This window comes from Excalfactoria chinensis, chromosome 4 (assembly GCF_039878825.1).
Source record: "Excalfactoria chinensis isolate bCotChi1 chromosome 4, bCotChi1.hap2, whole genome shotgun sequence".
Classification (NCBI taxonomy): Eukaryota; Metazoa; Chordata; class Aves; order Galliformes; family Phasianidae; genus Excalfactoria; species Excalfactoria chinensis.
Genome location: NC_092828.1, coordinates 5,241,515 through 5,263,397, shown reverse-complemented (window position 1 = coordinate 5,263,397; position 21,883 = coordinate 5,241,515). Strand labels below are relative to the sequence as shown.

General features: G+C 43.0%; 1 protein-coding gene across 1 annotated transcript; it reads left to right on the top strand.

Annotated features, from left to right (window-relative positions):
* Window positions 1-585: 585 nt before the first annotated feature.
* RMND5A (required for meiotic nuclear division 5 homolog A) lies at window positions 586-20,699 on the top strand. Its single transcript, XM_072335502.1, has 9 exons — window positions 586-907; window positions 4,987-5,129; window positions 10,939-11,073; window positions 11,240-11,340; window positions 14,265-14,431; window positions 14,734-14,899; window positions 16,285-16,387; window positions 17,470-17,624; window positions 19,002-20,699. The coding sequence occupies exons 1-9, from the start codon at window positions 766-768 to the stop codon at window positions 19,063-19,065; spliced, it is 1,176 nt and encodes a 391-aa protein (XP_072191603.1). The 5' UTR covers window positions 586-765; the 3' UTR covers window positions 19,066-20,699.
* The last annotated feature ends 1,184 nt before the right edge of the window (window positions 20,700-21,883 follow it).

The following is a 21,883-nucleotide window of genomic DNA, read 5'->3' as shown; positions in this document are numbered from 1 at the left end:
TTTAGGTATAGGTTGGTGTTTTCTTTATTGTAACTGCCCCTGGGGAAGGCAGATTCTGTTTGATGACTGTATGTACGTTTGACAATATGTGTGTATATACATATGCTTGATGACCTTTGTATTTGACCATAAATCTTTATGTATATATATCTAAATCATGAGATCTTGCTTGAATGTGCTAGCAGATGACAAAGGTGCCCATGGTGGTAAAGAACCTCACAAACCAAGATACTAATGACATGAGCCCAGGATGCTTGCATGTCTTCGAACACCATATATGTTCATAAAAACCTTGAATAAGAAGCTCTGTACTAACATGTGGAGGATCCCCCAGCGGCTTTACAGCGAGATGCGGCAGCCACATCGCTTACATGAGCCGTATACCGGCCCGAAGGCTGACAAGGCCATCGCGCCCCACCTCCACCTGCCCGTCCCCATGGCAACGGCACAGCCCCAGGCCCCCGCGCTTAGCTGCCCTCCTCACTGCCTGCTCCCTCACGCTGGTAGGCCGGGGCTGCCCGCCGCGCCGCCTGAGCAATAATCGCCGCCCCTCCCTCCGTGCCTGAAGGCCCCCGGCTGCCCGCAGCGCTGCCTGCTCCGCCGCCGCCGAGGTCCCCGCCTGCCCGCTGTGCCGCCTGAGCACAGCTGGGGGAGACCGGGAAGTTGGACGCCGGGCCGGGGCTGACGGAGGGCGGCCGGGACAGGCCGCGGAGCCCGGGGGTGGGGGGGGACGAAGAAGAAGAAGGCGGCCCGGCGCCGGCCGCTATGGACCAATGCGTGACGGTGGAGCGGGAACTGGAGAAGGTGCTGCAGAAGTTCTCGGGCTACGGGCAGCTCTGCGAGCGGAGCCTGGAGGAGCTCATCCAGTACGCGGGAGGGCTGAGGCGGGAGATCCTCCAGACCGAGAGTACGTGAGGAACCCCCCTTATCCCCCCGACCCCGCTTTGCTTCCCTATCGCCGTCCGTTCCCAGCCCGCCGCCCTCCTTCCCCATTCGTCAGGGCAAAGCGCTTCACAAGCTCTTCAGATCCATCGCTGTGGAACGCGAGGCCTGCGGGCTGCCCTCAGCCCGGCCCGGGCCGTGCCCTCAGCGCTGTGTGACCCCGCTCAGGGCGCTCATCCCCGCGCTGTGTGGCAGCCTGCTGGCCGGGGAGCGCCCGGAGATAAAGACCAGGCTTGCAGTAAAGCGGCGAGCCCAATGTTCGTTACGTCTTTCTCTTTGTTTTCTCTCTCTTTTTTTCTCGATGCTTTTGTCACTTGTTTACTTTCGTTGCGGCAGTGTGGAGGGTGAAGCCGCTCCTTCAGCTGGAAGCGAACACGGCCTCGTGAGTTTCTGTTTTGCAGCTGCTGTGGGCAGGCTCAGCCTCCCGAAGCGCGCTGTAAACATTGAGACACACTCAGCTTGCAAAATCACCGCGGCGGAGGCAGCGCCGTGTTTATGGCTGGTTGTGGGAGGGGTGCTGAGCCGGCTCAAGCGACTTCACCCAGCGCCCTGCAGGAAGTGAGTGGTTGTTCAGGGATGAGGAGTGGGAGCTGCCCGGTTCCTCTGCCCAAACTGGAGAGCAGGGTGTTATTGGTTTGGTTCGGAGTAAAACGTGTTTGCTGTGCATTTGTTAACAAATACAGGTGCAGTTCTTGCTCAGCAGTGCGTTTAGTTCCAGGACCATAAACAGAAGTGTGTGAGAATTGCTGCATGTGCAGAGCAGTTTGTATAGAGAGCAAATATGGAAATGCAGCTCCGAGGCGATTGTTTGGGATGGAGTCATGTTCAGTCTTTTTTGGTATTATTTTGGAAGTGCATCTCAGGAAATGCGCTCAGTGGCTTTCAAAAGAGTTTGAGCTTGTATGTTTTATTGACTGTCTTTAATGCCTTTCTTCACACGCAGATGCTGACCTTGTTTGGGAAACTTTGTGGCGCGACCCTTTAAGCTGGTGTTGATTCTTGTAGGCATCTGTGGGGTTGTAAAGGTTTGTAAGCATCCTATTCCAGGCTGGATGTGGCTCTGGGCAGCCTGGTCTTGTGGTTGGCAACCCTGCCTATGGCATGGGGGTTAAGACTGAATGATCAGTGAGGTACTTTTCAACCCAGGCTATTCTATGATTCTGTTCCACATCCAGAGCTCTCACTTTTGTTGTAGTAAAGTGAATACCCAGCATGCTCCCTCCAGGCTCCACTTGCAAGTGTTTTGGGCTGGTATTATCAAACCCTAGATGTGTTCTCAGTGTTTACTGACCAGCTGGTGATGCTGTCCCAGCAGAGCGCATCCCAAACTGAGTTTTCTTTTAGTCAGCACTCTAGAATGAAACTAATGTTGTGCTGTCAGTGCATGCTCCAATATCTCAGGGCTCTATTAAATTTTGATGGCTGTGGGTAGGCAGCTTTTATAGGTTCCATGTACATTTCTAGTAAGACTGTATGCTTGCAGCTTTTATGTGCTGTGACCTGAATTGGTTTTGAGAATTGATGGACCAGATATCCTAACGTGGAGCTCTGTAATTTGGGGGTGTGAACTGCAGAAGTATCCCTCTGTGTGTGTGATTTAAAAGGGAAAATAAATAGAAACAAAATGACAAAACAGATCCAAAAGTAATAGAAAGAAGTTGACGCTGTAGGAGGAAATGTGAAAGCAAAGATGTATGGAAAGGCAGTGGCTATCAAAAGGAAATGGGTGGAGGAAAAACAACCTGTGAGTTTAGAGGCTAAAGCAGCTTCAGTGTTGTCCTCTTTTTTCCTGCTCTTAATATTTCTTGAGCTGTTTTTCATGTTAAAGCCCAAGCACTGAGCAGCCCCGTGTTGAGCCCTGTGGATAGGAAGACCAAGTTTGCTTTTCTTTCCCTTTAATACATCTCATCTCCTAGAGCAGCCGAGGCAGGATTGCTTATTCCTCTTGGATGGTGGAAGCAATGTCTGCTCAGTGTCTGGCTGACTGAACTTGGCTTGGAGCTCTGCTCGGTGCCTGGTGTGTCCGATTGCTGAAGTATTTCCTTTTAAATTGCAGCTCTGTATACCCAGCGCAGTGAAGCTGTCAGTCCTTCTGGTTCTGTGAGCACTGAATGCTGGGAGGGGTCTGTCTGCAGGCTCTCTTCTGCTGATTTATTGCAAATAATCACGAGTTTAATTAAAGCAGAAAGAGGTGTGCGGAGGGGGAGAAATCTTTTTCTCTTATACATTTGATGGCATTTCTGCTGTAGTATTTGTTAGGGGACAACAACCCACTTATTTGCTTGGGGTGGAAATACCAGTGTGTGTATAAGTTCTGTGGCTTTTAACTTAGTGGTTACTTAATGGTTTCTCTTCTGTGTTTGTTGGGCAAGGCAGATTTGGGGAACAAGCACTTATGTTTCGGTTGTGATATAATCCGACTTCCTGGGAGAAGGCAGCAGAAAGTTACTTAATCCTTTAAAATGCCCGTCACAAGAAGTAAACAGTAACAGAACTAATCGTTATTATTGAAGGTTAGAGGCCGACTTCAGGTGGCAGTTGTGTGAATTTTCTTCTTTCATTCAGGATGTGTAGAGCCAAATTGGTGACTGTCCACTCAAGGGACAGGGTTATTTACCTAGTTCACCTAAGGGTGAACTAATTGTAGTGTGTAACAACGTAAGCTTGTTTTTGCTGTTGATGTCAATAGCAGAGTTGAAAGTTGGGATGCATAACAGAAGACGGCTGCCGAATGGTTCCTTACCCCCACTGACTGCAGCCTTGTTCTTTGTGACGCTGGGTTTCCTTTGCCCTCTCCAAGGCACATTGTTAAGCGTGCATTGTAATAGTTACTGTTTGTTTCTATTGTTCTCAGCTTGCCAGCGTTTGAACTGATCTCTTAAATGTGTCACTCAAACCAGAAACGTGCTGAAGTACAGAATGAGAAGGGAACAAACTTGATGAAAAAAGTGATTTGCTTTTTAACATCTTCAGAGAAATGGTTTGGGTTTTTATTTTCCACGTGAATCGTTTGGATCTGGGATGTTAGAAAGCATTTCTGGGCTGGTCTATTTAAAGTAGCATTCAGTAGAGTTGAAGTGCTCGGTGTGTGTGCCTAAAGGGATCCATCTTCAAGTAGAATGAATTTGGAGAGAGGAGAGACGTGCAGAGGTCAGGCTGGCAAGTAGTCTCCTGTTAGAAACCGAAAACAGAGAAAGGTCTGAAGTAAAGCATAGAAGGATGCTGTTGTCAATGTTGTTGTTGGTTGTGGCAGGAGGGATGTGAATTAGGTGAGAGGAGATGGTAAGGGGGTTGTGAACATTGCATATTTATATTGCCCCCAGCATGGATCATACAGCACTGCACTGTTGGGTGAGCTTAACTCTGTCGTACTGCTAGAGATAAATCCTGCCTGACCAGCCACTCGTTCTTGGAACCCTGATGTCTGCAGTCAGGGCCTTTATGGGCTGTTTTGCATCCCTCAAGGAGAAGCTGAGACTGATGACGCTGTTTGGGGCTATTCCTACTGCTCAGGAAGCAAATGTTTTGCACAGCTCAAATGCAGGCTTACACCTTATGGAGTAAGGAGGTAGTTTGAGGGTGAGAGTGAATTGGGACCTCATTAATTCAAACTTTGCTGTCATATTGTTGACTTTAAACATACTGCTCTGATGTGTCTTCAGGGAGAGGTTTAGAAGAGAACTGATCCTGCGGTAGTTTAGAGGCAGTTTCCTGTTATGTTCTGTCAGATGTGTGTTTGGGGGTGTTTCTTGGAGACCTGTTTATTAATCTGCTGAACTCAAGTAGGATGCACAAGATATTTACGTTACTTTTTAAAGAGCTGCACTTACCGAGTGTTATTTCTGTACCAGACTGGTTTCCTCGTGGGCTCAGCCATGTCCTGTGTGTTTTACTTAATTTAAGCTGCACTTGCTTCACCAATGCTTCCTAATTGTATTTCTTTCTTTTAATACCACTTGCCTTTATATGATGTTGCATGTTGAGAGATTTAAGTTGTTGTTTCTTTCTAACAGAGTTGGTAATTTTCCTCTCTTTTGTGTTTAGATCAAGATGGAGACTTGTCAGGGACAATTTCACTTGTTATGACGCAGTGTTGTAAAAGAATAAAGGACACAGTTCAAAAACTGGCCTCTGATCACAAAGACATTCACAGCAGTGTATCCCGAGTTGGAAAAGCCATTGATAAGGTATGTGTATTGTGACTTGATGGTGTTACTGCGTGTATTCCGTGATCACAGATACTCTTTCACAGTATTGGAATTTGTGCTACAATTCATCTTAAGTCTTCCTTTTGAGTGCAGCAGTGTAGGGTTGGAGCGCTGGGTGTGCAGCAGCACTTCAGAACTCCTATACAGAGTGCTTCCAAGAGAATGTGGCATGGAGGTCCTGCTAGACCTGGTAACAAAAGTATTATATCTGCATAGCAAAACGTTTGCCTCAACAACAGACTTAATAAGGAGTATTATTTATAGATGTGTGTTTCAGTTCTGGTTAATTGCCAGTGGCAAATGACCAGTATTCTGTAGCATTCTGTTCTTGAAGGCAGCTTAGAAGCTGAGAGAATTAGAGACAGACATTCTTACATATATCAGATGTGTCATCGGTTCTTAGGGCTTAATTTCACAACGTTGTGGTTGAATTTATTCTGCTTTCATTAAAAACAACTTTTTAGCTGGACAAAAACACTTGTGTCATTACAGAGCACTAATTCATCATTTGAATATCTCATTTCAACTTTGTTAGTAGTGGTAAGCTATTAAAGCATAATTTAACAGTAACGCAACAAGCTGATGAAGTCCATAGTGCTGCACTATGGGGCAGAATGTCTGTGCAGCTGTTGGGATTGTTTTGCTTATGATTGACCATCATGGAGAGCTCAAACTTTGTACTAATAGCTTTAATCCATGCATCGCTGTTATCCAAAGCTTAAGGATGCATCTGCCTCTAATCCTTGCTGCTGTATCTAAACCTATTAACTAGAGTAAAATTCCATCCTTATTACTGGTGTGAAGCCTGAAATAAATCTATGTAATCTTGTCCTGTGTTTGAAACTTTCCTATTCTTGCCTTATCATGTGGACTGTGTATGAAAAGCTTTCAGATTTGAGTGTACCTTTTTCATTTAAATAGTCTGAGGTAGAGCAGCCCTTGGTCTTGTATAAAGGGTGTAAATCTACCTTGGAAATTAGTAGCAGTATTTCTTAGAGGCCGACGGAGACAATGCATACAAGCTTAATAAAGTTGAGATTTGAGTCTGATATTCAAATTGCTGCTGCTTTGTCTTGTGCATAGTTCTGACAGTGATGTTGCTATCTTAGCATTCTGTCTACTGGTTTCATTTTAAAAAGAATGGTTATAAATGAAAGCATTTGTTAAATTTGAAGTACTTGGTTTTGTAGAACAGCAGAAAGGGATGCAGTGATCTACTCTGTGCCTGTACAGGGTCAGAAAAGCTGTTTCAGAGGGCTGTTAAAAATGGAGCTCAACTTGCACTGTGTGGCCTGCTTGTTCCCCTGGATTCTCACTCTTGCTACGTGTCTGTAATGTTTTCAACAAAAGGCTTCCAGTGGAAACTGCACGTGTCCCCTGTCCTGCTGGGAGCTGAGGACACGTTTCTGTGCAGTGCAGAGCACCAGTGAGGATTATCTCCTTAGATAGGAACTGCTCAGCATGCAAGTAGTTTGGATTTATCACTTCTCACTGCTACTTGAAAGTATATCCTGAAATCCCAGCATGTTTGTCAAATGAGAGCGCAAAGTTTAAACCCTGGGCAGTAACACCTGAAGGGAACTTTCCATGTATGTTCAGTGCATTTTCTCCATGCTGCTGGAAAATGTGCTCAAAAACTATTGAAATTGCCTTCTCCACATTGCTCCCCTATGATATACTTAAGCTGAAACTAATAGCAGTAATTAACTGTAATTGACGTCGCAAATTGATTCTTGACACATTCTGGACAAAATATTACTGCTTCAGAAATAAAATGCTTGTCTGAATTTCAAGAAGCAGCCCCTGCTTTGATTCACGAGATCTGAGTTCCTGTTTGCTGTGTCTAAATCCTCACCCAGCATTTTCTCATTTATTTTATGGCTGGATTAACATCTCTGGAACACCAGTTGTGGTGGTTGTAGCTGTGTTTGCTCAGGCACGGATAAATATAACTCATGATTTTATTGCCTGCTTTGAGGTTGGGAAACATGCTGATGCTGGTACCAATTTAATATGACACGTCCAAATGACAGCTGTTGTTACACGTAGAATCAACAATCCTACTGAAAGAATTTGCTACGTTTTCTTTTTGTGCCAGAAAGGTTAATTTCTTTCCCCCATTGCTGGGGGGGGGGGCTACATCTATGCCAGTTTTAATCTGGTCTGTGTTTAAGTTGGTTTAGTCATTACTTACTAACTTGGATGGGATCTAATGGATTAGTGCTTATGTGCCCCTTTCTTCTGAAGAGAGTTGTCTTCTTTGGAAAGGAATGTTTGCATCCAGTTGCATCTGCTCCACTTCCAGTGTTCATCCTTGTTGTTCAGCATGGTGTTAGCAGGTAGCTTACTCATTGCTCTCTGTACGTCACTTGTCTGCAATGAGTTCATCCCCAAGCATGGATGAGACAACTAAATTGGGCAAGTAAATGTTTCCCTCTAGCAACCACGTGAGCAATAGTTGGATGCCTTCGTTTAAGAAAGCTTTAGCTGTCTTTGCAGGTTGAGCATTATCTTGTGAACCAAGAAACTGAACAGAGAACTTCTAACAAGTGTGTTGTGTTTGTGTTTAGGGTCAGAACTCAGAAGAAGGAAGGAATGCCCAAAGTGAACTATGCTGGAAAACTGGCGAATAAAACTGTCCTTAGTCATCATCCTTCTTCATATCATGTTATTAATAGGGAAGGTTGTGTTGGTTGAAATGATTCATCATATGAGTGCCTTGACCCCTCATATTTCAACAATTATCAGTAGTGTATTTGTATTATTAGTAAATTTAGCACATAATACTCTACACTTTTCCCTTAGGCTTGTTAGTTAGGCTCCTTAAAGAGTGGCTGCTGCTCTGCAATAAGAACTGACAAACTTCTAAGCTTAACATTGAAAGTGTAAAATAAACATTTTGGGGTCTGTAAAGTAAGGAATTCATTTAACGTCTGAAATGCTGTGAAATTCCCCATGCCATCAGTTGGCACACTGTTGGCATTTAGAAAACAAAGCTAGGAGATACGTAGTCACGAGCATATAATGCTGGCATGACAATTATGAAATAAGTATGAAATAAGTAAGCGAAAGGCAAGCAGTCATTTGTTCTGACATGTGACAGTCACTTGCTCACTTGTGCACTGTTGGTTCTTGAAACTGTTCAGGACCCATTGGAAGCAGAACTGTAGGATCCCACATATCATAAAGACCCCAGAAATCATTAGTTTTTGGGTTTTTTATTTCTTCAAAGAAAAGTAATTGAAGCTAGAGCCTGATCAAACATGGGCTCATCAGAGAAATGAGGGGGAGGAAAAAAAAATCATTTCTTGAGGTCCCTGGATTGTATTATATGACTTGAAGCTACAGCACTTCTAGGTTGGTGTGAGTCACTGTTACCATCTTCGATGGGATTAAAAAAAATCTAATTTGCAGTGGGGTTTTGAGAAGTTTCTCGAGGCTCATAGGTTTGTCTCAGAATTATATATATATATATATATATACACACATATATATGTGCTAGAAGTTGAAACAGAACAAAGAATAACTTAATTGATAATGAATCTTCTTTTCTATCCCAGAAACCAAAGTAATGAAAAAAGAGCTTATATGTTCTCAGTGCTGCCTCTGTTATTTGTTTAATATCTTCTCTATGGATTTGTTACCTGCTAAGGCTGTCTGGAAAGCAGTACCAGAATCAGCAATAGTATTGAACTGTAAAGGCTTCAAAGGATTGGCACAGATGAGAACAGTGTTATTTAATCCTCAAAATTCTTATGTTTTTCAATACCAAGTTTGAAGATAAGCAGCACAGCAGGGAACATAGAAGTCGAGACACCAGTCTGGAAGTGTTAGCTCTGAGACTTGTCTCAGTGACAGTGATTTAGATGCTTGTCTTGCCCCACCATCTCCAAAAGATGGAAGAGAATTTGCTAGCCTGAGGTGAGTGTTTTACTGAAGGTTTACAAAGGGAGTGGTGGCTTTGAAGTTGGTGTGTGAGGCTGAGGAGGCTGCTCCTTTCTCATGATGTTGCAGAGCAGCATCGGAGCAGTTTCAGCCCTGGAGGCTGGCAGCTGAAGGGTGGGTAGGTATTTGCTACCTGTTACAGACAAAGCAGCAGGCATAGCCATATTGTGGGGGAGATGTGTGATTAAAAGTGAGCCCTTCGGTCTGGAGGTTGAGTTGGCTGGGTTAGGTCAGGGGGAGCTCAGATATGGAGCTCTGGGGGTGCTGTCACCCAACCATGTTCCCTGAATGGTGGGGGGGGCTCAGCAGAGTGCAGAACTGCTGTGCTTCCTTCTGCATATTTCTTTGTGTGGACCGCAGAGGAACGTTGCTCTCTACTGTGTTTTTTGTTGTTGTTTATTTTTTAAGACTCTCCTTCAAACTTGATCTCACTTCTAGAACAGGTTAATCGGAGGCTTCTGACTGCTCCTGACAGCATTGCTCTGCAAATGTCTGTTGCCTGGTGTGTGTTGTCACAAAACATCATCTGACTTGTTGGGCTCTTTCTGAAGGTCAGAGGTATTGCAGCACTGGAATACAAAGTGCTGATGTGATGCAAACCAGTGCTGCCGACTCGCATTTGTTCTGAAGCTGATTATCCAGCTCTGTACCAGCAGCTCTTACCAGGCTGGGTTTTGGCTAACCTGCTGCTCCAGTGTTGTCTGGCTGACAGAGAGCTGGTGGTGCCTGGCTGGCAAGCAGCTCGCACCAGCTCAGTGGTGTTTGCTGTGGCTGATGTGACAGAGGTGAGTGCTTGTGTGCAGTAGAGGTGTCCCCATATGGTGCAGAGCTGTTATCATCACAGAACCAAAGCTGAAGCACTGCTAATTTCACCAAGCTTTTGGTTTCTGAAGTTACTTCCTAGAAGGCAGCAGTAGTTACCAGGCAATCAGGCGATGCAGTGTCTGCCAGACTCTGTTTCTCTTGCAAAAAGTTTATTTTGGGCAATGGGTGTGGATATTTATTCAAATTATCTTGCTTGCCCAGAGCACTGCAAGTGTTAGCAGTTAAAATCTTGTTTTATATTCTGGGTTGGAGTAAGCGTTGCTCTCCCGTTGCCAAGAGGCACAGTGCCAAGTGTTACTAAAGAATCACCGTGACAACATTTCTACTTATTCCTGGAACATGCCCGTAGGCCACTGACCTAAAAATACGCAGCAGTGGGATCACTGGGGTTAGAGCTGCAAAAACACTCTCAGATCTTCAAAGTTCAGGTGCCGGTATATTTTGATCTGCAGAGATGTGGATTTCATTATCATTGGGAGCCGGGGGAGAAGTGACATTTTCCTTTTCCAGCATTGTCTGCCCCCCCAGTTATGTCAAAAATTCTCGAGTTAAAACTTTTACTTCTAATTTGGTGCCCTGTAGTGACAGTGATGCATTGATAATGCTATTCTCATTTTGACGTGGGTGATTTTTGTCTTCTGTTCTTTTATGCTGTTCAGTTTTTGTGTATGGAAGAACTCTTTTCTGCAGATACTTTCTGCAGAAACCCATTGCGGTCTGGAAGTCTCTTTATTAGTTAACTCCGTTTCTCATTTGCTAGCTAACTTGTAATTTGTCACTGTAGTTCCTTATAATGGATAATATTGAGACGTGAGATGAGCAAGCCAAAGGATGTCTTCTGTACACAGGAGATAATGAAGCAGCTGACAGATACATTTCACTTTGAACAGGAGGTAATTAAGGGCAAACTAATAGGCAGCAAGCACTGGAGTGGAGACATAGGTGTCCTGCGTAATGCGAGCAAAATTACACGGGGCTCTTTGTTCCAACCTATTAAATGTTAATTTGTACCTTTCAGAATTTTGACTCTGACATCAGCAGCGTGGGGATAGATGGGTGCTGGCAGGCTGACAGCCAGCGGATCCTCAACGAGGTGATGGTGGAGCACTTCTTCCGGCAGGGGATGTTGGATGTGGCCGAGGAACTGTGTCAGGTAATGAGAAGTGTGGATGTTGAATGGTATTGAACGTGGAGCATTGTGCTTTATGGTAGCATCCTTATCTCAATGTTAATTTTCCAGGTGAATGTTGAAACTGTCAGGAAAACAGCAGTTTGTGTCTTTTTTAGGCTTTAACCTGAAATGTGCCTTTGTTTTTCAGGAATCTGGTCTATCAATAGATCAGAGTCAGAAAGAACCATTTGTGGAATTAAATCGAATATTGGAAGCATTAAAAGTTAGAGTTCTGAGACCTGCATTAGAGTGAGTCTGCTCTTTTTTTTTTTTCCTCCTTTTTAAGAATTCTTTTATTAAATCCATAGTTTTTCACTTTAAATATTTAATCTTTGTTTTGGTGTGTCCTCATTTGTTCTGTGTGACATCCCATTATTGAGCAAACGTTCCCCACTTGTTCCCTTGTTGTTCCTCCCAGTGGTCAATGCTTAACTAAGGGTCTCTTTCTTAAAAGTCATAGAATCATAGAGTTGCCCAGGTTGGAAAAGACCTTAAAGATCATTAAGTCCAACCACAAAGGATTAAGGGTTAATTTAAGGTTTTGGGAGGAAAATTAACTTAGAGAACCAGTGATCTGTCATGATGGTTCTTTACTGTAGTTACAGTGAAACACTAGTGAATATTAAGCACAAAGGTCTAGCTGTTGAGGATAATAGGACTTCATAAAGGTGTTGGGTATCACCAAGTCTTCTTTGCTTCACTGAGCCCTGGTGGTGAGCAAAACTTAGAATCAGGATCAACTGTATCATTTTTTCCTCAAGCCAGTTCCCTGTTTAGTGCAGATAAAGGCTGGGAAGAGGGAATGAAAGAATAGGTATGACCTGTAAGGGCTACTGCTGCCAGGCAGGTGGTCATTAGTGTTGGGACAGGGATATGGCCCTGGTAGCCAGGAAGTGTTTCTGCTTTGTGGGCTGCAGGGGGGAATGTGGGCTGAAAGTGTGATCTGAGCAAAACAACTCAGTGAGTCCAAGAGTTTCAGGTTCTGTCTGAGCATTCAGCGTTACCTGAAGTCTGAGAGTGGCTGATATGTTACCAATCAGCCTTAGACTAAGATGTTTTCATCACCTTAATGGACTTTACAACCACTAGGCACATAGGATGCTTCTGTAAGGGAATGATGATGGAATATCTCATGAACTACTGTCTTATAGTTTCCAGGAGTAGATACGTATCTATGCTGTACAAATCAGAACAGCTTCTATTTTAAAAACAACAAAGTACCAAACCAACCCTCAGCCTATTTTTGTGGCTTTGGTAAGCTTACTCAAAAGCAAGAATAGCTTTTTAAAAGCAAAAGGCATGGAACAAAACATTGAAAATGTATTTCATTCTAGATCTTAATTTGTACACTTAAAATAATTTCCTTTTTTTTTGCATTAGTTGGCTAACTGAATACTTAACTGAAATGTACTTAAATGCATTTTTCCACTTTTACTATCAACCATCTCAGGTGTGTGTCGATTCGGAGGTCATTGGCATCTACGATACATGCAGGGTGCTCTGATATTCAAACCTAAAGTAAAGGATGCTCTCTCTCTGAGGAGCAGTAAATTATTGCTGGTATGTCTTGTCTACCTCAACTCACTGAGTTTGGTTTAGCTCAGATTACCCAGGTCCTGCATCTTATTTGTGGCAACTTATCCATGTCTTTTCATTCCTGCAATGTGTTAAATATTTTTCAAACAAAGGAGAAGGCATGGTCCTTCTTCAAAGGAAGCCTTATTCCCTAGGCAGCTGAATTAGATGGAGAATAGAGTGTATTGTTAGTTCAATTTGTATGCTGGCTTCCCTCCCCCACCCTGCCTCATTTCTGCTTATAGTGTGACTTTTCAGGGCAAAAACTCTCTGCCTCTGTGTTTGCCTAGTGCTGGGCACAAATGCTTATGTAAAAAATGTGGCTGTTAGTGAGGACATTGAAAACATGACAGAACTCTATCCAGCTTAAGAACTGAGCTGCGTCTTGATATGCAGTTATTCCTCAGAACTGCTGGTGCTGATGAAGTAATTTCCCATTTCTCTCAGCAGTGATCAGGAGGAACGCTCTTTGTGAAGCTTTGATGGGAATTACTGGCAGGTTCAGAACTTGTAGTGTCCCAGGGAATAGTCATTGTCTCTGTGTGTACAGCAGTGAGGTCTTGGTATTCATTGTGACCTTTGGGACATGGATTAAGTTTATTTAATCTTTGTCAGGCTTTGTGATATTCAACCCAACTAAATTCCACCTCGGATCTAGAGGAGAGCTGTGGTTTGCATGGTGTGCAGTGTACTTCAGAAATTTCAGGTAGAATTGAGTCACAGAATTGAAAGCGCTCTGAGAGCATCACTTTGAGAGGCGTTAGGAAGACAGGTGTTGTGATTACTGATGATGTTGAACTGTGGTGGGGAGCATGTGAGTTGAATGTTTTAACCATCATTTGCTGCTTTTTCTCTTTCTGCTGCAAATCCTTTGAATAGGAATGGAACACGCTAGTCCAAACACCTCAGGCCTTGCTTCTCTATTTGCTTTCTTCTCATCCAAGTCAGTGCTGCCACTCAGAGAACAAAAAACCAGAAAGCTTGCCTGAAAGCTAGTTTGGAAAAACAGTCTCTATTGCAGCCAGTTGAAAATAACACAGATCAGATTTTCAACAGAGCCAAACATCGTATCCAGACTGATTTCTCTTCCCCTTGTACCTGCAGTGCATGGACTTGTTCTTCAGTGCTTCCATAGATGAACTTCCCCTCTCCAGGGCAACGTACACATAAACACAGTGGCTCAGCAGATGATGTTTGGGGAATGAGGAAGTTGAAAAACATGTTGTTGACAGTGTTGGTCAGAACTGTATAACATGCAGCAGAAGACTGTAATTGTTAAGACTCAGTGCTATTAATTCAAATTTAGGAATGAATTTCAGCTATTTCTACCTTCTGTTATGTCTAAATCAGTCTTGCCTTCCAATTGCTGTGTTAGGAGGCAGAGGCTAACCTATGCAGCACTGGAAGCTTGTTGTACATGTATTGTGCTTGCAGTGTAACACTTGTAAAGGATCTTACTCTTTTCTGTGCTCCATGTTAAGTTCAAGGAACAGTCACCTTGAAATAGATGTTTGATAATTGTAATAATTTGATATCGTGTGGGCTGACATCTAATTACTCCTGTGCCATGTCCTTTTGTACCTCCTCGTTTCTTCCAGGTGGGCGGTATCCAACAGAGAAATGCTTATGGCACAGAATAGTTCACTGGAGTTTAAACTACACAGATTATATTTCATTAGTTTATTGATGGGCGGAACAGCAAATCAAAGAGAAGCACTTCAGTATGCGAAAAACTTCCAGCCGTTTGCCCTAAACCATCAGAAAGGTAAGGTTTTATTCCCCTCGTTGTAACGGAGGCACTTGGAAGTGGCATGTGGTAGTTAAATACAAATCATGTTCCAAGTGTGTTTTTGGTCATTATTTTCATTTGTTTTCATAGCACACTGGGGCTCTCATAGGTGGAAGTGTCCTGTTGTGGCTGGAATTGTAGGTTGTAGAGGTGAAAGTATGTGCTGTTGTTTTGGCATATCTTCCACTTCTGCTCGTTTCCTCTTTACAGTCTAAAAGTGAAAACACCAGCTTTTATTCATAGCATAAACCAACTAACTGTTCCCCAATCCCTCACAGATATTCAGGTTTTGATGGGCAGCCTGGTGTACCTGAGGCAAGGCATCGAGAACTCGCCGTACGTTCATCTATTAGATGCAAATCAGTGGGCGGACATCTGTGACATCTTCACAAGAGATGCCTGTGCTCTTCTGGGTCTCTCAGTTGAATCCCCGCTCAGTGTTAGGTATGCTGCTTTTTGCTTGTTTTTAAGACCTAGTGCGTAGAGTTTTGGTTTCTGTTTCTAATTGAGGACAAAATAAATGTTGACAAATAGTCTTATTTAGCTTGTGTGAAGAGTGTGGTTACAGTTAGCTCCAGTGAGATTTGCAAAGGTGTGAATGATGAGAGATTCTGGTGTACTGGGCTTTCTCAGCTGGAGAGGAAGCATCAAAAGGAAGCGTTCATGGATGGACCTTGGCTTCTGTAGCTTAGAGGGAAGGATGAGGGTGACCATCAGCCCTTTATTTCCACAACAAGTGTGTGGGAACTCTTCCTGCTGTGTACCCACAAAGCACTAAAGCTCCAGCCACATGTCAGCACTTGATCACCTCTTTTTAATACACACATTTTTTTCACCTGTCTTCTCCTTACAGGAGTGTTTGAATCAGGTTGTGATTGTAGCTGCTCAAACTTCCAAACTATTTCTTGGCCCTCATTTGGAAAGAAAAAAGGCACTTTGAAGCCTAGGAGGTTAATCCGACAAAATGCAAATCGATCGTAGGCTGCTAGAAATGTTAAGAAAAAGCAGTTTAATCTCCTGGCTTTTCAGAAGATAATACAGATCAGCTGCTATTTAACCTTTGGCTGCCAATTGCCTGACGTTCTGATTTCTATTTCAAGCATTTAATGGAAAATGAATTACATGCATGTGTCTTTCTGGGCTAGTTTCAGTACTCGGCAGAAGCTTCCTTACCTCTTCTTGGGTCTGTTTTTTAACTACTGTTTGTGTTTTATTATTCTCCTTTAGAGCTCTGTTTAAAGTTGTCATACCTTCAGCTTCTCCTGTTTCAAACCTCTGTCATAAACTACAGCAAAGGGGGTGCTTCCACATGACTTGGAGGATTTTATAGATGGCCTAAGTTATGAATACCTATAACTTTGGTTGTTAGTTTTCATCTTGTTCCTGTTGCAGTGAAATGAATAACCACCCTTAGTGTTTTCCTCACGCTGACATTGTAGTTCTGCAGCTTTCAGTGCAAGTGTCTGAGATTTTCAGTGCAGTGGAAAAATCCTTCGTGTTTGGATCCATTGGTCGCTTGGTTTGGGCCCAATATGAATTTGATTGTGCTGAAATGTGCTTATTGCACAGGTGATGCTGATATTCCTGTCATAAGCAAGGCTATTTGAAACCATAGTGACCTTTGGTGCTGCAAATCCTTCAAAAATTAAACTAGCTTAAAGTGAAATCCCTGTTATCAGGGTGTTCCTTCCTTACTTGGAAGCATGGTCACAAATTGAATGAAGTAGTATAACACTGTTGTATCTAAAAGTTTTTTAGAACAGAAATACAAGAAATAGTTATTTGCTAAAACTCACGTTATGTTAATGTTTCTTTTTTTTTTCCTGCAGTTTTTCAGCAGGTTGTGTAGCATTACCAGCTCTAATTAATATCAAGGCAGTTATTGAACAACGGCAGTGCACGGGTGTTTGGAACCAGAAGGATGAACTACCGGTGAGTTAATGCTGAGCTGTCATGGGGCAGACAGATCTCTAATGGGGAAATGCAGATTTCAGGCTGCTTGTGTGCTGAATGGTAAGGGATGTCATGCATAACTACCAGCTCCAGCAGCTCCAGGGTCTGAGATTTCCTATACAGAGACCTCAGGATTTCTGCTCAGGCTGATCATAGAATGGCCTGGGTTGAAAAGAACCACAATGATCATCCAGTTTCAACCCCCCTGCTATGTGCAGGGTTACTAACCACTACATCAGGTTGCCCAGAGCCACATCCAGCCTGGCTGATGGACTTGGCTGCTGCTTTTCTGTTTGTAGGTTCAACCCATAGCAATGCTGAGTGTGAATCATCACCCATACTTGTACAAGGGCCACTGGTATGACCAGCTGTGCAGGCTGCCTCAGACAAGGCACTGCCTTCAGCAGCACCCACGTACAGGACTTGCATAAAACATAAGCATGGACAGCTGAGTCCTCTTCCTCTTCTATGGCTGATAAAGTTTGAATCTCACTGAGGAACATGAACTTCCTCCAGCTAGGCTTGAGGTCTGTTTGTAGGCTGCTTTGCATTGACACTTGATCAGGCAGATAGGAGGTAAAAGATGTAGTACTATGTCTGTGTCTGGGAAGATACTGGGTTCCAGTGTATTATGCTTTCAGCACAACTCCTGAGTTAAAATGAAGTTCGATTGTTACAAAATCCTGTTTTCCCTTACAGCTTTTACTAGGTTCATGCAGCTCTCCAATGACCTGCTCCTCATTTGGAAATAAATCCTGTTTAATGCAAACTGGGCATGGTCTGAGTTAGATTCACTGCAGCTAGAAGAGATTCATATGTAGCTTCAGCACGTGTCAAGTTTTCTCTCAGCTGTTTCTTTTGTAACAGTGAGAGTGGAACCCTCAAGCGTGCACATTCGAGCCCTACAGTTTTCAGTCTTCAAGTTGTGAAGCATCAGCTTGATGGACTTTGCTGCCTTCAGTGCTGGTTACAGTTCTTACTTAAGGAATTTTGTGACATAAGGGAATAATTGTCTGGAAATGTTACTTCCCAAGATAATTTTATCTTCATTTCTTTCACAGATTGAAGTGGACCTTGGTAAAAAGTGCTGGTACCATTCAATATTTGCCTGTCCCATTCTCCGTCAGCAAACAACAGATAATAATCCACCTATGAAATTAGTTTGTGGTCATATTATATCAAGAGATGCTTTGAATAAAATGTTTAATGGCAGCAAGTAAGTACCATTTTATTTTTGCATTCCAAGCAAAGTATAGAGAATGATGAACCTTAAGACTAGAATATGGCATTTGAGGAAAGCTGGCTTCACAATTCTGTAACTGGTGGAAGCTTGTAAGTCTTGGAGTATGACTTTGAAGTCAGATGGCTGAGCTGATGTGCTGGAGGATAGTATAAGAAACCTTCTGATGTTGTTGAAAGGGTTTGCATGAAGAAATGTAGCAAACGGAGTAATTTCCAAGCTGTAAATACCATCATGTTGTCACAAAATTCAAAGAGATTTCTGCACACCTGTTTTTTCACTGGGAGCAAGGCTAGTAATGGTGGAAACCCCCTTTAAATAGGCAGGGGAAGTAAACCTCTGGGGAGATATGGCTCAGTAATGAGTGGGTAGTTGAATGATCATGCCTTGGTAGCTACAGGCTTTTGGAAAGGAGCTAAAGTGATGGGAGAGCTGTACAGATTTCCTTCAGGAAGAAGGTAATGTGTTGAATGTATGAAGCTTCTGTGAAGGCTGTTGGCTTAATTTTAGAGCTCTTGGTTGTTTTGTGACATCCAGTGTGAAAATAAGTCATACTGGGATTGAAAACACCGAGTAATGTTTGCGTTCTTTGCTCTGTTTAAAACAAAACAAAAAAGGGGAAGGTATACTTTTTGGGTAACTTCATCCATTTTAAGCCAGTTACTGCTATGTTATTCCTGTCTCTGGTCACTCATTCCTGATGCTTTTGTTCATCAGCTTTACTGACAGAACAGCTCTGACAAAATTGACTTTGGGGAATGAAAGGTGCAAACTTAGAGATGGGGGGAAAAATGCATCAGTGCTAGAAGAAATGCAGTGAGCAGATGGAGTTGTGCTGGTGGAGAGCTCAGCAGGGAGGCCAGGCTGACCTATTTAGCCATAGCCTGCAGGTTCTGATCCGTGTGGATTGAGAAATGGCAGCATTTTGGGCACAAGAGAGTAAAACTGACTGGATGTTAATGAAATCACACTGAAAGCCACCAGCCTGCTTAAAACGGCCACGATGCAACAAACTAACCCCAAAGCTTAAATAATAGATTAGCCATGAAGAATAATTTCCTGGTATTTAGTAATACAGAGGTGAGTGGGTAAAAGGTGAAAAAACATGATTAGAAGGGAAAAAAAAAAAATGGGATAAGGTTTCTCTTTGTGCAAGGCAACTTTTAGCAGAGCCTTCAAGTATTGTTGTGTGCTGCTGGGGGAAAGGAGGAAGGACTGTCCCTGCCAGTCTGGTGGAGGAAGAAGCTTCGTGCTTAGCTGTGTTTCAGCAGTGCTAAGCCTCCAGATAAAGAGCACTGCCACCAGGCTTCTGCCTGCATTACCGCCATCCTAACGTGTTGTTTTTGTCCCCAGATTAAAATGCCCCTATTGTCCGATGGAACAGAGTCCTGGAGATGCCAAACAGATATTTTTCTGAAGAGAAGCTTCGTTATGATGCGGTTTGTAAGTGACACTCTGCAATTCAGGTGCATTTCAGGAGAATTAAAACACACCCGTTCCATTTGATGCAGCAGACTGAGGACTCCTATGTTTGTATAAGCTAATGCTACAGAAACTTTGCCAACATTTAGTATATACATACCGAGTGGAAAATGCTACAGAGATATTATTACCATAGGGCTTTACTATACTCTTGGTCTCCATACCTGATCAAGTTACTACACCAGCAGTTGTCATTCAATGCAGGTTTTTGTACTCAATTATATGGTGACTTTTTACTTTTTAAAAGCAGAAACGGATGCCCCCCCCCATTTGTTTAATATTCCTCCTGCTATCATCTATCAGTATCCGTCACCTTAGAGAATGTTTGTGGAAGAAGTTTTATTTCCTGTAATGTGTACATAATTAAACAGAAAAAAAAAAGAAGAGTTTGATAAATTGAATAGTGGTTATAAAACTAATTTGTATTTTTTTTGCTGAAAGAGCTGTGATATATTCTGAGGTTTTCTTTCCAACACTTTTCTGTTTTCAACTTTTACATAGAATTCAAAGTAAATGTGCATATATATAAAATATATAAATATATAGCCCTGAGGGGCTAACCTGTTAAAATCCATCACTAATTTATAAGGGTGATGTGTGGGTAGATTAATGCTGGAACAGAGGGAAGAGGAAATCCTGTTCCTTAGGTTTCAAATGTTTGTGTAAAAGAATACTCAATAAAACGAACTTCTGAAGTGGAATTGCTTTTAGTTGACGACGTTTGCTCTCTGGCCTTCATAGTCATGTTCTTTGGACTTTGTATTCAGGATTAGGCTATAAATGTCATGTTGCTGTATAGTTGAATAGTCATGATAGTGTGCTATTTATAAACCGTTATCAAAACCAAATAAATTGTATAAGTATTCATTGTTATATGGGGGAAAAGCATGTTCTGATGCAGTATTCTGGTCACGACGCTGCACTCGGCAGGATTGGGCCCTACGTCACGTATTGGGAAGCAGAAAACTTTCTGTAGCTTGACAACACTTTGCTTCTAGCCTTGTTTTTGTAGTAGACTATTACTGCCATTGCCACTTTTTCTGCTAACTTTGTCATATTGTTGACTAGGTGAGTTTGTACTCATGAACAAGGTGTAGATCATGGCAGTTGGATCTTTTTCTAGTGTGCAGGTATTTGTATTTATTGCACTGTCCTATAGTAGGGCAAGCGGCCGTAAGGCATGCGAAGCTACGTGTAAAATTCTATTTCTGTATTGTGGAGTTAAAACCCCGAGCTTACATGGTTGAATACTGACACACTGGTTGAACTCACTGACACAATGCACTACAAGGAAGACTGTCTGTGAGACATCTCCACCTTCTGAGTCTGTGTGTGGCACCTGACTTGAGAGACTGAGTTGGACTCTGTCGGATCCCTGACGATGGACATCCTGGAAAGAGACACTGAGAGAGAAAAGAGAAGTGAAGGCAGACACATTTTGAGCCTGGGGTGTGTTTGGTACGTGTGACTTTCTGCAAAGCTTCGATTGTATTCACACTGAGTTCCAACCAACCAGGTTCCCGAGTGGTAAAACTAACAAAAATAAACAGGTGAGGATATTATTTTCCACGTAGGCTTCCTAGTCTTGGTGAAATCGCTTTGCATCTTTTCTTTTGAGTGGAGTCATTGCTTAATGCTTTGAATTGAAACGTGATGATGTACGACTAGATGGGAAAAGAAGAAAACAAACAGTTCCCTCCTCCCCCAGGCACAGCTCGGTTCTGTCCCATTGCTCGTGATTTGGCACTGGTGTGAACATAAGTGCACGTTGGAAATGCCTCTGATGCAATTATTGGGATGCAGAAATGGCAGCTATTAGATGGCAGCGCGTTAGAAACGTTCTGAATTGAATATCCAAGGGTGATCCTGTTTTCTAAATGGCGCACATCAGAGACACGTAGTGAATGTATGGAGTTGACTGTTAGTGAATGTATGGAGTTGACTGTTAGTGAATGTATGGAGTTGACTGTTAGTGAATGTATGGAGTTGACTGTTAGTGAATGTATGGAGTTGACTGTTAGTGAATGTATGGAGTTGACTGTTAGTGAATGTATGGAGTTGACTGTTAGTGAATGTATGGAGTTGACTGTTAGTGAATGTATGGAGTTGACTGTTAGTGAATGTATGGAGTTGACTGTTAGCCGCAGCTGGCTGCAGTCCTTTCCCTGGCTGTGTGCTTGCTGGGTATCTGCTTGCAGTTCTGAAGCTCCGCCAGCAGGTGATGCTCGTGGTTTGACTATAGAGTGCTTAGTGAGGCAGCGGGATGCGGTGCCGGGTGTTTGTGAGGCACTGCCTGCATTTGGTTCTTTATTATCTCCTACTACTGCCTCAGTTGTTTCCTTTGCCCAAAGACTGAGTTATTTCTTACAATAATCTTTTCCGTTCTTATTTCAGATCCGATCAGCAGCCAATGTGTCCCATTTTCTCTATTGCAGTTTGGAACCATCCACAATGTTTTTAAAATCAGATACTTCTGCTAAATGCTTCTAAAGCATTTTAAAGCGCTGCATTCATCTCTGAGCTTCTGTACCAAATTCGGAACCTTTATGAATCCCCTTGCACTGCAATGCCTTTTAATGGGACTGCTGCAGAGTAACAGGAAGGTTCTGTATGTATCCAGATCACTGTAACTTCTGCCTGCTGCGCTGGGCTCAGAGCTGGAGTGAAACCAGTACGTAACCTTTGGTTTCAAGAGCTTGTTAAAAGCTACTGAGTGTTTTCCTGGTACTGTGGCATTGTAACAAGCCCGTGTC